Consider the following 17,088-nt stretch of genomic DNA (forward strand, 5'->3'; position numbering starts at 1 on the left):
ACACGCAGGTCACGGGGACGCACGCAGGTCACGGGGACACGGGGACACACGCAGGTCACGGGGACGGGACACACGCAGGTCACGGGGACGCACGCAGGTCACGGGGTCACGGGGGACACACGCAGGTCACGGGGACACACGCAGGTCACGGGGACACACGCAGGTCACGGGGACACACGCAGGTCACGGGGACACGCAGGTCACAGGGACACACGCAGGTCACGGGGACACGGGGACACATGCAGGTCACAGGGACACACGCAGGTCACGGGGGACACGGGGACACACGCAGGTCACGGGGACACGGGGACACACGCAGGTCACGGGGACACACGCAGGTCACGGGGACACGGGGACACACGCTGGTCACGGGGACACACGCAGGTCACGGGGACACGGGGACACACGCTGGTCACGGGGACACATGCCGGTCAATAGTCACCAATAAACATCAGCGGAGTATCAGACAATCCTCATGGACGTACAGATTGGCTTTGTTAAATTGTATATTGTCTGTCGTGTGTGTAGGATGGTGTTACTGTACGGGGATCGCTGGTCGGCATGGACTCAGCGAGCCGAAGGGCCTGTTTCCGCAGTGTATCCCCAAACTAAATTAAACACTAGCTTTCTTTACAGATTGTATTAGTACTGGTTTATTAATTGTCACCTGTACTGAAAGATATCCAGGCTAATCATACCGTACATCAGGTAGTCAAAAATAACAGAGGGGAGAATAGAATGTCAAAGCTGCCAATACGGTTTAGATGGAAAAATGTCAAGGGCTGCAATGAGGTAGACCAGAAGATCAGAAGGTCATCCTTAGAATACAATAGGTCCTTCCAGTAGTCTGATAACAGCAGGGAAGAAGCTGTTTTTGATTCTGGTGCAATGTGCTTTCAAGCATGTATGTCTTCTGCATGACAGGAGAAGTAAGTAGAGGAAATGAACGAGTGTGAATGGACGTGGATTATTTTATGAAGGAACCGCAGATGCTGGTTTACACCGTTGATAGACACAAAAAGCTGGAGTAACTCAGCGGGTCAGGCAGCATCTCTGGAGAGAAGGAATGGGTGACGTTTCGGGTCGACACCCTTCTTCAGACTGAGAGTCAGTGGAGAGGGAAGATAACGATATGGAAGGGTACACAGAGCATGTAAGGTGTGAAAAGGACAGATCAAAGCAGATGATGCTGATGGAAATGTAGACTGGTTCATTGTTGGCTGAGGGGAAGCTGACAACGAGGATTACAAACTGTAAATTAAATCAGGAGGACAGTGACACTAGTCGGAGAACTCGGGTGGGGGAGGGATGGAGAGAGAGAGAGAGGGGAAGCAAGGCGTACTTGAAGTTAGAGAACTCTCACCCTGACTCTCAATCCGAAGAAGGTTCTCAACCCGAAACGTCACCTCTCCAGAGATGCTGTGTAGTCTTTACTTTATCATATAATCTCTATCTTCCTGCATCTGCATTCACCAGTTTGGAAATCCAGTCCTGATTGAAAATCTCTCGGAAGAGCTTGATCCCATCCTGGAGCCCTTGCTGCTGAAGCAGACGTTCAAACAGAATGGGATGGATTACATCCGGCTTGGCGACACCATCATTCAGTACTCCAGGGATTTCAAGCTCTACATGACCACCCGCCTTCGCAACCCTCATTATCTACCGGAGGTGTCAGTCAAGGTAGGCCCGCCACACTGGCCTCCTCTCTTCAGTTTAGTTTAGAGATACAGCACGGAAACAGGCCCTTCAGCCCACCGAGTCCGTACCGACCAGCGATCCCCACACACTAACACTATCCCACACACACTGGGAACAATTGACATTTATACCCAGCCAATTAGCCATACAAACCTGTACGACTTTGGAGGGTGGGAGGAAACCGAAGATCTCGGAGAAAGCCCACGCGGTCATGGGGAGAACGTACAAACTGTGTACAGACAGCACCCGTAGTCGGGATGGAATCCGGGTCTCTGGTGCCTGTAGAGCAGCAACTCGTACAGGTTTGTTGGCTAATTGGCTTGGTATAAATGTAAATTGTCCCCAGTGGGTGGGGGATAGTGTTAGTGTGCTGTGTCACCGTGCTGTCTCTGCTCCTCCCCTGAGCCTGGGCGGGAGAGGTTGGCCGTGGTCCCAGCAGACTTGCGCGTGGGTTGTCCTTCAACGTCTTTATTCTTTGGAGCGCAGAAGGTTAAGGGGGGACTTGATAAAGGTCTTTAAAATGATGAGAGGGATAGACAGAGTTGACTTGGATAAGCTTTTCCCATTGAGAGTAGGGAAGATTCAAACAAGGGGACATGATTTAAGAATTAAGGGACAAAAGTTTAGGGCAACATGAGAGGGAACTTCTATGCAGGTAGATGGGACTAGGGGAGAATAAGTGTTCGGCACGGACTAGAATGGCCAGGATGGCCTGTTTCCGTGCTGTAATTGTTATATGGTTATATGGTTATAACGTGCTATCGGCAATGGGTCAATTGCAACTTTGTAAATCCTCCACTCTGTGGCCATTGTAAATTGCCACGAGTGACAGAGAAAGCGGGATAACATAGAACTGGTGCTACAAGTTGGTTGTGCTCTCTCTTCCCAAACTGAGCCCTCCAATTTTCCGATCTCCATCAGCCCTTCCACTCCACTCTCCCACGAGACACTGCCCTCATAGTTCTCACCGGGACCACTGCTACACACCGTTCAGGAAAGGCTACAAGGCCGTTTCACTCCCTCCCCTAGGAAAATCTGACCACGCTGCCATTATCCTGTTGCCGGAGTATAAACAGAGGATAGTTCGGGAAGCGGTAGAGACGAGGGACGTAAAGCGGTGGTCCGACCAGTCAGAGGCCATGCTGCAAGATGCACTGAGTGATGTCGACTGGAATATGTTCGAAGCAAGTTCCAGTGACGTCAGTGAGTTCGCGGAAGCAGTCACGGACTTCATCGCAACAATAACCGACAACATCGTCCCCACGGTAAGGGTAAGCACCTTCCCGAACCAAAAACCCTGGGTAGACAGATCTGTTCGTGTGCCTTGAATGCTCGTACCGCTGCCTACAACTCGGGCCTGGCATCAGGAAACATGGACGTCTACAAGGCAGAGTCCTACCGACTGTGGAGGGCAGTGAAGGACGCAACGAGAAGGTACAGGGACAAGATGGAGTCACAGATGGAGCAGCAGGACACCAGAAGCCTGTGGCAGGGGCTACGGATTGTAACCAACTACCGGAGCACCCCTCCCTCATCCGCAAGTGCCGGCACCTCCCTAGCTGACGACCTGAACTCCTTTTACGCTCGTTTCGAGAGGGGCAACACCACTCCAGGTCTGCCGACTATCGACAATACCGACAGCGGGCTGGCTACCGAAGCTGAAGGGAGGAATGTGCACACATTCTCGTTGTCCGAGCACGACGTGAGGAGGGCACTGACACGGGTGAACACAAGAAAAGCTGCAGGCCCCGATGGCATCTCGGGGCGAGTACTCAAGTCCTGTGCTACGCAGCTAGCTCCAGTGCTCACTACATTATTCAACCTCTCCCTGGACAAGTCCGTGGTCCCTGCCTGCCTCAAAAAATCCATCATTGTACCGGTACCAAAAAATGCCTCCCCAGCCTGTCTGAATGACTACCGTCCGGTGGCCCTTACCTCGGTAGTCATGAAATGCTTTGAGAGGCTGGTGAAGAAACACATCTGCGCCTTCCTCCCTCGGAACATGGACCCGTTGCAGTTCGCATACCGTCCGAACAGATCCACAGACGATGCGGTCTCCCAGGTCTTGCACACCGCTCTCTCCCATCTGGACAGCCAGAAGGGGGGCTACGTGAGGATGCTGTTCATAGACTACAGTTCAGCCTTCAACCCACCAGACTGGCTGGGAAGCTACTGGAATTGGGGCTCAACACCTCCCTGTGTGCCTGGGTCCTGGACTTTCTCACCGCCAGGCCCCAGGTAGTCAAGATGGGAGGGAATACATCGAAGTCCCTCACCCTGAGCACAGGATCGCCCCAGGGTTGCGTCCTCAGCCCCCTATTGTACTGCCTGTACACACATGACTGTGTGGCTAGGTTCAGCTCCAACTCAATAATTAAGTTTGCTGATGACACTGTGGTGGTGGGCCTGATCTCAGACAACGATGAGAAGGCCTACCGGGAGGAGGTGGCTGATCTAGCACTCTGGTGCCAGGAGAACAGCCTCCTCTTGAACATCAAAAAAACAAAGGAGCTGATCATGGACTTTAGGAGGGCACATCATCTGAGGACGTACACTCCATTGAGGATAAATGGGGATCCTGTGGATAGGGTGAGCTGTTTTAAATATCTGGGAGTCCACATCTCTGAGGATATGACATGGACATCACATGCCGCAGCACTCGTGAGTAAGGCAAGGCAGCGCCTTTACCACCTCAGGCAATTGAGAAAATTCAGAGTGTCTCCGAGGATCCTCCAGTGCTTCTACGCAGCGGCTGTGGAAAGCATCTTGTCCGGAAATATTACCATCTGGTTTGGGAATTACTCTGCCCAGGACAAGAAGGCTCTGCAGAGAGTAGTGCGTTCGGCCGAACGCACTATGGGAACTTCACTCACCCCCCTGCAGGAACTATACATCAGGAGGTGCAATTCCAGAGCAAATAAAATCATGGGAGACCCCTTCCACCCCTGCAACAGACTGTTCCAGCTGCTACCGTCAGGCAAACGCCTCTGCTGCCATGCGGTGAGAACGGAGAGGTTGAGAAGGAGTTTCTTCCCAGAGGCAATTCGGACTGTAAATGCCTATCTCACCAGGGACTAACTCTACAGAACGTTTTTCCTTCCATTATTTATTATGTAAATGAATATAATAATAACAATAATCTTATTTATATAGCACATTTTTAGTCAACTTGCATTGACCCCAAAGTGCTTCACATAATTACATTACATTTACACACAGGCAAAGGTGGGTGAAGTGTCTTGCCCTAAGGACACAACGACAGTATGCACTCCAAGCGGGATTCGAACCAGCTACCTTCCGGTCGCCAGCCGAACACTTAGCCCATTGCGCTATCTGTCGTCCCAATATGTGTGTTATGATTGTGTTTATAATTTGTTTGGTTGTTTTGTTGTTTGTCTTTTACACAAAAGTCCGCGAGCATTGCCACTTTCATTTCACTGCACATCTCGTATGTGTATGTGACAAATAAACTTGACTTGACTTGACTTGACTGAGTGGGTTTTCTCCGGGATCTCTCTTTTCCTCCCGCATGCCAAAGATTTAAAAGTTTGTAGGTTAATTGGCTTCGGTAAAATTGTGAATTGTCCCAAGTGTGTGTAGGATAGTATTAGTGTGTGGGGAAGCCTGGTCAGTGCGGATTCAGTGGGCCAAAGGGCCTGTTTCCACCCTGTATCCGTGAACTAAACTCCATCTGTCAAGGTGCAACAACTCATACTTGCTCAGTGTAAATGGATGTGATCAAGTCGTGTGTGCAATGAAGGTGTTGGTTCTGCTTGTGGTGTGGAAGGGCAGTAGGGATATCTGACGATGTTGCCCTTGTGTTTGCAGGTGACGCTGTTAAACTTCATGATCACCTCGATTGGGCTGGAGGACCAGCTGCTGAGCATTGTGGCAGCTAAGGAAAAGCCAGAGCTGGAGGAAAAGAAGAATGTTCTTTACGTCGAGAGGGCCCAGAACAGGTGTTGAGTCGTGCCCAGTGCTGTCTAGAGTCATAGAGTGATACAGTGTGGAAACAGGCCCTTCGGCCCAACTTGCCTACACCAGCCAATACGTCCCAGCTACACTAGTCCCACCTGCCTGCGATTGGTCCATATCCCTCTAAACCTGTCCTATCCATGTACCTGTCTAACTGTTTCTTAAACGTTGGGATAGTCCCTGCCTCAACTACCTCCTCTGGCAGCACGTTCCATACACCCACCACCCTCTGTGTGAAAAAGTTACCCCTCAGATTCCTATTAAATCTACCACACCTCACACTAAACCTATATCCTCTGGCCCTCGATTCACCTAATTCCCCTACTCTGGAAAAGTCCTGCGTCTACCCAATCTATTCCTCTCATGATTTTGTACACCTCTATAAGATTACCCCTCATCCTCCTGCGCTCCAAAGAATAGAGACCCAGCCTGCTCAACCTGTCCCTATAGCTCACACCCTCGAGTCCTGGCAACATCCTTGTATCACTCCGGCCCTCTTTCTTGCTTCTCTTTTGTGAATCTGTATAAAGCTTTGATTAGACCACATTTTGTGCTGTGTGTTGTTCTGGTCACCCCATTACAGCAAAGATGTGGAGGCTTCAGAGAGAGTGCAGAAGAGATTCACCAGTGTGTGTTTTTCCTGGATTGGGGAGTATGAGCTGTAAGGAGGTTGTACAAACTTACCTTGTGTTCTCTGGAGGCTGAGGGGCAACATGACAAAAGTATTTTAAATGACGAGAAGTGTAGAGAGGGTAAACGGTTTAGTTTAGATTAGAGATACAGCACAGATACAGGCATACTCAATCTCCCCCCATAGCTCACACCCTCTAGTCCTGGCAACATCCTCGTAAATCTCCTCTTTATCCTTTTCAGCCTGAGAACACCTTCCTATAACATGGTGCCCAGAACTGAACACAATATTATAAATGTGGCCTCACCAACATCTTCTATATTGTCAATCTGCAGTGAATTGAGTGCAATGATTGCCCTGGTTTCAAAGACCCACAAAAAGCGTTTGTCCACAAAGCCAGGTTGGTTAGGGGCGTGATGTGGCACAGTGGGACCTTTGCTAACCTCCATGTGAACCTGCACCAGAGGCCAACTAGATTGAGTGGTGTAGATGTACGGACTGAACTGGGCAAGAGGCAACAATGGGATGTGTTTGATCAGGGCCCTGGATTCACAATAGTGAAAAGCCTGAATAGAGTGGATGTGGAGAGGATGTTTCCACTAGTTGGACAGTCTAGGACCAGAGGCCACAGCCACAGAATTTTTCTTCGGAGTCACGTGAGTGACTACGTGAAGAACCCGTCCAGCACGCATGCGCGACATGAGCGTTCACGCAGTGCAACAGCGATGAACGGGAGTACAGGCGCTACAGCTTAAAAAAGACGGGCCGTCAGGTAAGTTTATTCTGAGGTCGTTTATTCGAAAAGTGGTGCTTTGTTTTGTCTCACCAGGTCGAGACAACTGGAACATGAGCAAAACAAGGCAAGCAAAGAAGACCGCCCCCCGTTCAACTCCAACGGAGGAGCGTCCCATCAGTGGGGGGGCAAGAGGCGGTAGGACCGCTAACCCTGCGGTCCGCCATCCCTGACACCGAGCCGAGCCCAGTCCCGCTAGCGCAGCCTGAGCAGCGGGCTGGATGTAAATCAACGCGGAAGACAAACCAGCCGGTGGTATCCGACTCTTCGGACGGGGATGTCTCACCGCCCGAACGTGGCAGAGACAGCCGCCTGAGCTGCATGGAGGGGCTCATGGAGCAAATGCTCCAGCGAGACTTGCTTTGGGAGCTGGAGCAGTCTCGCCAAGGGAGTTCCTGCCACAGTGCTTCACAAGGCACTGGCCATCGCTTCCCCCTCAGTCGAGGGCAGCGTTGGCGACCAGAGCTGGGCTGGTCAAGAAGAGGGGTCACTGGCCGAAGATGTCGGGAGTACGTTTGGGGTACAGGACCAGGAAGAGCTGCTGGGTGTGGTAGACCGCTACGTGGCAGCTCCATGTGCAGGACAGCCATTAGAGCCAAAACTGGCGGCCAGCATTGATTACCTGTCCTTCAAGCCCCTACAAGAGCAGGTAGTTAATGAGGCCCTAGAGCCGTATTCGGCCCAAGAGAATTGCGCCTCGCTCAACGTGCCGGCCGTCAACAGCCAAATCTGGGGGCACGTTGGGCAGAACATCCGCAGCCAAGAACTCAAACTACAGTGGATTCTCAGGCTCCTGACGTCAGCCATCACTTCCTATGCTCGTTCCGTGGATGGGGTGGAAATGACCACGAATCAGCAGGATACATTAGCACTGCTGTGTAATACCCAGTTCGAGATCAACAACCTCCGTAAGGAGATAATAAGACCTGCCCTCTACCCGAAATTCGCAAGGTTGAACCACAAATCCTGCTCTTCGGCAAGGACCTCTCCAAAAAAGTGAAGGACCTGGAAGAGGAGTCCAAAACATTTGGCCTCATGAGGGCAGGCCCCGGGACGAGCAAAGCCACAAAACCCAAGTGGCAGTACCCCACCGCATCCACCAGTCGACGTCAACCTCATGGGACTGGTGAAAGCTCGGGGTCCGCACATTACTCCCGAAAGCCTTTTTTAGGCCAGGGCCCAGAGCGGACCCCATGGAAAATGCGCCACCCCCAACCAGCAGCACATCAGACAACACATCGTCTGACGAAGAAGCAGAAGAAACACCCGTAACCATGGAGGTAGGTTGGTCTGGTTCCTACCAGCATATAAAAAGTGGGGCTTCTATACTAACAGGGGGGAGACTACTCCTGTTTGTGCAAGAATGGAGATCTATCACGAATGATAAATATATACTCAATAGCATTCGTGGATACAAAATAGAATTTGCTCAAGAAAACATGCCACCAGTTCAGCATACACTCCAAAGGGTCTTTTCCCTCTCAGTTAAAGAAAAACTAGAGGGCCAAGCAGAACTGGTGAGACTACTCACAAAGGGTTTCATTGAAAAAACCAAACATGAACCATTGGAATTTATCTCAAATATATTCACCAAAACTAAAAAAGATGGTGGATGCCGCATCATCATTGACTTAACTTCACTAAATATGTTTGTTAAGTATATACATTTCGATTAGATTAGATTAGATTAGATTTGTTTATTGTCATTCAGACCATTCGGTCTGAACGAAATTCTGTTTCCCTGCAGTCATACATATAATTTTTTTTAAAATGACAAAACACATAGTCAACACAAATTTAACATCCACCACAGTGAGTTCACCAAACACCTCCTCACTGTGGTGGAAGGCAAAATCTTAAAGTCTCTGGCTCTTCCCTCTTTGTTCTCCCTCTGCGCCGAGGAGACGGTTCGAACTCCGCGGGTGGTCGCTGCCTCGCCACAGCTCAGAGGCCGAGTCAGGTCTCCGCTGCCGCCGGCGCCGCCGCCGCCGCCGCCAGAGCTCCAGGGCCGAGCCAGGTCTCCGCTGCCGCCGGCGCCGCCAAAGCCTCGGTGCTGAGCCAGGTCTCCGCTGCTGCTGCCGCTGCCGCCGCCGCCACCACAGCTCCAGCCGGGTCAGGTCTCCGCCGCCGCTGCTGCTGCTGCCGCCACAGCTCCAGCCCGGTCAGGTCTCCGCCGCCGCCGCCGCCGCCACAGCCTCAGGGCCGAGCCAGGTCTCCGCCGCCGCCGCCGCCGCCACAGCTCCGCTGCCGCCAGCCCCGCCATTAGGCCTCGGCGCAGACGGAGATGGGGGACACGACCGAAGAAAAAGTCGCATCCCCCGAAGGAAGAGGCCAAAGTATGTTTCTCCCACCCCACCCACACACATACACAACTTAATAAAACAAAATTAACTAAAACATGACAAGGAACAAAAACGAAAGAAAAAAACAGACGGACTGCAGGTGGGCCGCAGCTGTTAAGCCAGCGCCGCCATCTTGATTCATTTCAAAATGGAAACGTTTGTAACTGCCAAACAACTGATTTCCAAAGGATACTTCATGGCAAGCATCGACCTTAAAGATGCTTACTATTCAGTACCCATTCAAAAGGATCATCACAGATACCTGAAATTTACCTGGATGGGGCAACTATGGCAGTTTAAAGCGTTGCCTAATGGTTTAACATCAACCCCAAGATTGTTCACCAAGATATTAAAACCAGCCTTGGCAATATTAAGAAAACAGGAACATATTGTCATGGCATATCTTGATGATATCCTAATAGTAGGCAAAACCATGGAATTGGCTATATCAGCTGTGTCAGCTACCAAGCAATTGTTTGAAACCTTGGGATTTGTCTTACATCCAAATAAATCAAAGTTGACGCCATCCACAACCCTGGACTATCTGGGATTCACAATTAACTCAGTCCACATGTCTGTAACTTTGCCAAAAGACAAAGCAGCAGAATTGGCACAAACATGTAATAATTTAATGGTCAACGATCGACCAACCATTCGACAAGTGGCAAGAGTAATTGGAAAAATGGTAGCAGCATTTCCAGCTACACAATTTGGACCTCTGCACTATCAAAACTTACAAAGAGCAAAAGTGCAGGCGTTAAAATGACATGCAGGTCACTTTGACCGAACCATGAAATGACCCATTGAAGCAATATCAGAGTTACAATGGTGGATGGAGAACATTTGGCATAGTTCCAGCCCTATCATCATCATTAACCCTACGTTAATTATTCAAACAGATGCTAGTGCTCAAGGCTGGGGAGCAACTAATACCATATCCAGCACAGGTGGTAGATGGACTAATCTAGAGTCATCTTTACTACAAATACCGGGCATAAATTATCTGGAAATGTTGGGTGCATTTTATGGCTTAAAAGCATATTCAACAAATATGCATCACTTGCATGTTTGTTTACAAATAGATAATACCACGGTGGTGGCCTATATTAACCATATGGGCGGTATAAAATCGATATCATGTGACAAATTGGTCAACACAATCTGGCAATGGTGTGTCGACAGACATATTTGGCTATCAGCAACTTACCTACCAGGTAAGCTAAATACAGTGGCAGACACCAGGTCACACAAATTCAATGATAACACCGAATGGATGTTAAATCCCAAAGCATTTGCTGAAATCACAAAGCAATATGGCACACCATATATCGATCTATTTGCATCCAGAGTAAATCACCAGGTTCCAATGTATGTCGCTTGGGAACCAGACCCTGAGGCAGCAGCGATAGATGTATTTGCGCTGGACTAGGGAAAATTCTTCTTTTATGCCTTTCCTCCCTTCTGCCTCATCAGTCGGGTACTATGCAAAATACAGATGGACTCTGCTTCAGGTATTTTGATAGTACCCGACTGGCCTACACAGCCATGGTTCCCACTGGTCCTCGACATGGTCGTCAAGACCCCAATGACTTTTCCCAGTAGCCCAGAATAGTAAGATTAAACGAGTACTTACCAGTACGAAGTTTGATCTGTATTTTATGAGGAGTTACGGTGAGGGATTAAGTGAAGACCCCAGCTCCAGTGCGCATGCGGCATACTTCGAAGCAGCGGTGTGAAATCACAGAATAGACACAATATTTGAAGTAAGATAGTAAAGATCACGAGACATCAGTTTACTAGTTCGATCTGTATAATGAGGGTGGGAGCGGCGGGCACTTAATCCCTCACCGTAACTCCTCATAAAATACAGATCAAACTTCGTACTGGTAAGTACTCGTTTAATCTTACTATTTTACTTCGGAGTCACGTGAGTGATTCCGTGAAGACTTCAAAGGTCTGTGATTTCAAACCGTGTAACAGTTTTTATTTCACTCACTGCCGAAGTTTATGAGGGAGGAAGTGTTATCGTAATCAACCAGTGGGTCTGCTTTCAAAAGAAACAGAAAGGTATTTGTTAACATAACAACATAAAAGAGCTCCTCTGAGCTTAAATTAATATTGCAGTTTGTAATATTCTCCTGCAATTAAATCAGGTTTATCAACGGTATATAATAAAAAATGTTCTGAACGCGGTTCCCTTGACCATTCTGCTGTATTGACAATGAGGTCAACCGAGATGTCCATTCGTTCAGCCGCCGCTGATACCAATGCTGCCCTAGTGGAATGGGATTAAATGTATTATTATCTATTCCGGCAGCTTTCAGTACCTGTTTCAGCCACATTGGAGTGGTTTGACTCTTACCCCCTTTTTGGTTACTGTGGTTGACCCATAGGCTTTCCTCTCCCTCTAAGCTAGTGGGTTGTGTCTATATATAGTAGTAGATGGGTCACCACACTCAACCTGGACTCTGGTGGGTAGGCCCGGAATCCCACCAGTGAATTGGGGCGTTCCTGGTCCATATAGCCATATAACGACTACAGCACGGAAAACACAGGCGATCTCGACCCTGCTAGTTCGTGCCGAATCCATATACCTGCGAGTTAGATTTTACCAGACCTAAATATGAACTTGATGCGTCTGGGGTAATCACCATGTATCCAGTCTAGTTTATGGAGTGACCGGACTCTTTGAGCGTGTACGAGAGCCATAAGCATGAGCCTTTTTTAAAACATAGATTAAGCAAGCTGAGGGATCTGGCTGGTGCCATTCTCTGAGGTATGTCAATATCACACCAATATCCCATACATGGGTATATACCTGGGTGTTTGGGGCTTATATTATAGTTGCCCTTCATAAGTTTACCTTCAGTGGATGGGATCCCATGCTCTGCTGACATGCGGTTTTAGATAAGCAGATAAGGCGCTCCATGCTGTATTTACGGCACTGTAACTCACCTTTTAGTCATGGTGTAGATGTTCCAGGAACTCCAATACGTCAGTGGTTGAATAGTTCGTTGTCCCTGCGTCGTGGCAGTATTTTACCCATGTTAGCTTTTAGTGACTGTTCGCAGGGATGCCGACATGGTGGTAATGGTTCCTTTGGATAATCCCAGTCCCTGGTAAGGTCTATTCAAAACCTGCACCCAGGAGTTTGATGTTTCCCTGGCATGGGTGGCTTATGCCTGATACTGGGTTGAGTCAGCAACCATGGTCCACTAGGGAAATCCATAGGTGACTCGCCCACCGTGTCGTGATGAACTGGGAACCATGGCTGTAGGCCGGTCGGGCACGTTCAATATCTCGGAGACAGATCCCATCTGTATTGCGAAGTGCCCGACTGATGAGGCAGAAGGGAGGAAGGCAAAGCAGAAATTCCCCCTTCCAGCGTATAGGCATCTATTGCTGCTGCCTCTAATCTGGTTCCTAAGTCACATACATGGGTTACTGGTGATTCCGTCTTGTGCAACCAAATTGATATCTGGCTTTCAAACTGCTTAATAAATTTAGCAGATATTTTGGGTTATGACATCTATTCAATGTAATCATAAATTTTACCCCGTGACATGGTGTCTCCCACTGTGTTCTAGCTTCCTAGGACATAGGCAGCTGATAGTTAAAATGTCTTTTGACACACCATTGCCAGATTTGTTTGACCAATTTGTTGCACAATAATGATTATTATGCTCCCCATATGGTTGATATAAGCCACCACCATAGTATTATCAATCCGTAACCACATATGTACGTGCTGCATTTGAAATGCATATGCTTTTTAGCCCAATAGGCGATCACCAATCCCAAGAAGTTGATGCCCGGTATGTGTAGTAACGATGTTTGTGACTTGGTCCATCTGTTACCTGTGCTGGATATGGAGTTTAGTTGCTCCCCAGCCTAAAGTACTGGCATTGGTTTTTAAAATAACCAAGTTGGGATTGGTGATGATAATAGGGCTGAAAACTATGCCAAATATATGTCTGCCCACCACCTTAATTGTGATATAGCTTCAGTGGGTACATTCATGATTTGATTATAGTGACCCAAGTATCTTGGCAAAGTAACAGTCATATGGACGGAATTATTATTGAAGCCCAGATAATCCTTGGTAGTAACGCTTCAATTCTGGTTTATCTGGGCGTGGGATGAACCTCAGCTTTAGGGAGCTGTTTCGTAGCTAGAACTGCTCCACAGCTAATTCCTTTGTTTCCCCTAATATGAGGATATCATCCAATATGTGCCATGATTATGCTTGTTTTCTTTAATATTTTTCATGGCCATTTATAATAGTTTAGGGCTGAGGTTTAGACCATATGAAATGCTATATGCTCCCATGGTTGCCCTAACCGGGATATCCATGATCCAGATAAATATATTTAGGTATCTATAATGATCCTAGTGTATGGTATAAGATAGTTAGCATCTCCCATATCAATGCTCCCCATAGGTATCCTAGGGAGATCAGATGTCTGGCAGTGACAAAACTCCACCTCCATCTTAAAGTGGATATACTCAACAGATTTATTTAGTGATATTAGATCAATGATGATGCTACATTCATCATCTTTTATAGTTTTGGTGAATATATTCGATACAAATTCCAATCTGTTTAGTAATGTGCCTGTTTAGTTCAGCTTGCCTTCTCACTTCTCTTTTCTTAGAGGGAGAAACAGCCCTTTGGGCGCATTGCTGAACTGGCAGTAAAATGCCCAATTTGAATTCGTTTTTATCCTCTAATGCTGTTGAGTATATTTTGGTTATTTGTGACAGCATCCCATGCTTAGCCCACTCCCCATGCAGTTTAGTAGAACACCCTTGTTTTAGTGTAAACTGGGAGGAACCAGACTACCTACCTCCATGCTTGTTGTTTTTCATGAAGGCGTAGTTTGCTGGTATGCTGGTGCTGTCGGTGGGGCGGCGCATCTTCCCACGGCTCCGCTCTGGGCCCCGTCTAAAAAGAACTATGGGGGATCTGCAGCGGTCACCAGGCTTTCACCAGTCCTTGTTTGATATTGCTGGTGGATGCCGAGGGGTGCTGCCAGCTGGGTGTTGGATGTGATGTCCTGCTCGTCCCATAGCCTGCTCCCTCTTCCCCCGCAGCAGCGGTTTGCATAGCCCCATATATTCGGGGTTGCGGGCAGGTCTATATGCACCATCGTTCAGTCGAGTATCCCAAATATGGGAACATCTTAGGCGTCAGCACCAAAGGCGAGCAAAGGTGGTAACATCTTGACCTTCTGTAGAATTCGCTGCTTGTCTGTGAGTCTACGAGACCCAGCTGCCTGCGGATTTGCCTCTGGAAAGGCCTGCTCCTGCAGGGCTTTTGTTGGGAAGATGGTCGCGTGGAGGAGCCATGTAGTGGCCCACGACACCCAGTGGCTCTTCCTGATCCTGCTCCCCTGGCATACTGCTGTTCTCGTCCGCCTGCCCAGCGCTTAAGCCAGCCCAGCCCTGGCCTCCTTAGCCCTTAAAAAAGGAGCATAAAGGATGCGCTAAATGGGAGGAGGCAAAGCACTCCACTCCGCTGTTGCATCAATCCCTCGACAAGGGAGATGGCTAGTGCAATAGCACTGGGGTAGGAGTCAGCTCCCTTGGCATTCAGCCAGTGCCCCTTTACACCGGCGGCACAGGGAGCGGCTCGGTGTCGAGTGAGCGGGAGCATTGAAATAGCTCCACCGCTACCGGTGGCTGCCTCCCAGATAAGGACCCTCGTGTGGAGTTGGGCAGGCAGTCCTTCTCCTGGAGGTGAACTTCATGACCTCCTCTGGCTTGGGGAGACAGACATACTTATTTTGCCTTCTCCAACCTGTTCCAGCTTGGAGGAAGATGGCTCCTGTAGAACCTGTAAATTGGTAAGATTTCCCCTTACCTGTAAGTAGAGGCTGCCTGCCGTTTTCCAGGCGGCGTTGTGGCGGTTCCCGGGCGGTGATTCTCCTGGTCAGGAGTCTGCAGGGCTGCCGGTCGGGTTTTTTTAAATTTCCCGCCGGTCCGCGGCTGTACGGAACAGCTGTTCAGCGGACCGGCATAGCGCAGCTCCTAGCAGCGGTCCGCAGCGTTAGCGGTCCGGGTGGCACCTTTTCCCCGTCACTGTCGGCCCCACGCTGGAGTCGAAACGGGGCCCGCTCACCATGCCTCACTTTGCTCCCCCTGGAGCAAAATCACAAGGCCCGATTAAGGTAAGTACTTACCTCTCGTCCCTGGATGCGGGAGCTAGCCCGACTCCCGCTGGCTGCCGCGTTCTGCACGCTGTGCGATAATGCCGCATGCGCACTGGAGCTGGGGTCTTCACGGAATCACTCACGTGACTCCGAAGTAAAATTGCGAACTCACCCTGTATCAGGCATAAGCCACGATAAAATTAAACTCCTGGGTTGCAGATTCTGAAAAGGCCTCTGCTCAAGATTCAAGATTCAAGATTCAAGATTCAATTTATTTGTCATTTGGACCCCTGGAGGTCCAAACAAAATGACGTTTCTGCAGCCATACCTTACAAACAAATAGACCCAAGACTCTCCACAAGCAACACAACATACATTCCCCATAAACCCCCATCACCCCCACTGTGATGGAAGGCCCCCCCCAACTTTATCTCTCCACTGCACTCCCCCCCCCCCCCCCCCCCCCCCCCCGATGTCAGAGTCAAAGTCAAAGCCCCCCCCACCCCCGGCTGGCGATGGCGATTGTCCCGCGGCCATTAAAGCCACGCCGGGTGGTGCAAGTCGCACACCGGGTTCTTGATGTTGGAGCCCCCGGCGTGCGCTCGCAGAGTCCCGCGGCCATTCCAAGCCGCACGGGGCGGTGATGTCAGGCCCCGCTCCAGGAGCTCTTCGATCCCGCAACTCGGGCGGGAGAAGTCGCGTTGCGGGAGCCCTGAAAAGCGGTCTTCCTCCAGTGACCGTCCGCCAGACCCGCAGTTGCAGCCTCCGAATCTCCGGAGGTCGGGCCGCAGCAGCAGCAGTGCTCCACCACCGCTCCACCCGCTCCGGACTCGGCCAGCTCCGCGACGGTGAGGTGAGTCGTCGGCACCAGAGTCCCCGGTCTTCTCCTGTTGGAGGCCGCTCCTCGTTGCAGCCCCAAGGACAACGGAGACCCAACAAAGAAAAGGTCGGGTCTCCCGTGCAGGGAGAGATTTAAAAGTTACCCCCTCCCTCCCACCCCACCCCCACCCCCACCCCCCCCACACACACCCCAACAAAAAAATAACAAAAAACTACATAAAAACATAGACAAAAAATAATAAATACGCAGACGGGCTGCAGAGGCCGCTGCTGACGAGAGTCGCGCCGCCTACCGAGTAAGTCCCGTTACTCGGAGGGATTGTCAGAAAACACCATCAACACAATGACAGCATCCCACCGTGTATCCACAAGGAAACAATACTTGTCAAGCATCAAGAAGTGGGAAAAATACTGTTCGGACACAGGAACCACATACTCAACCACAACTGTAACCAATGTACTGGAGTTCCTGGCAGGCCTTCACCACAATGAAGGGCTCAGCTACAGCGCCATTAATACAGCCAGAAGTGCTCTGTCAGCCTATTTAATTCAGGCACCAGGACAACAGGCCATGGGGTCCCACCCGCTGGTGATCAAGCTCATGAGAGGCATATTTAACTCCAATCCCCCCAGACCTAGGTACACCCAAATCTGGGA

General features: G+C 49.8%; 1 protein-coding gene across 1 annotated transcript in view; it reads left to right on the top strand.

The window, feature by feature from the left end:
- LOC129708029 (dynein axonemal heavy chain 3-like) overlaps positions 1 to 17,088 on the top strand; it is a 426,708-nt gene that overhangs the window by 297,301 nt on the left and 112,319 nt on the right. Inside the window, exons 64-65 of the mRNA XM_055653570.1 lie at positions 1,477 to 1,680; positions 5,527 to 5,657. Coding sequence (XP_055509545.1) covers positions 1,477 to 1,680; positions 5,527 to 5,657 — 335 coding nt within the window. The remainder of the gene's footprint in view (positions 1 to 1,476; positions 1,681 to 5,526; positions 5,658 to 17,088) is intronic.

This window comes from Leucoraja erinacea, chromosome 22 (assembly GCF_028641065.1).
Source record: "Leucoraja erinacea ecotype New England chromosome 22, Leri_hhj_1, whole genome shotgun sequence".
Classification (NCBI taxonomy): Eukaryota; Metazoa; Chordata; class Chondrichthyes; order Rajiformes; family Rajidae; genus Leucoraja; species Leucoraja erinaceus.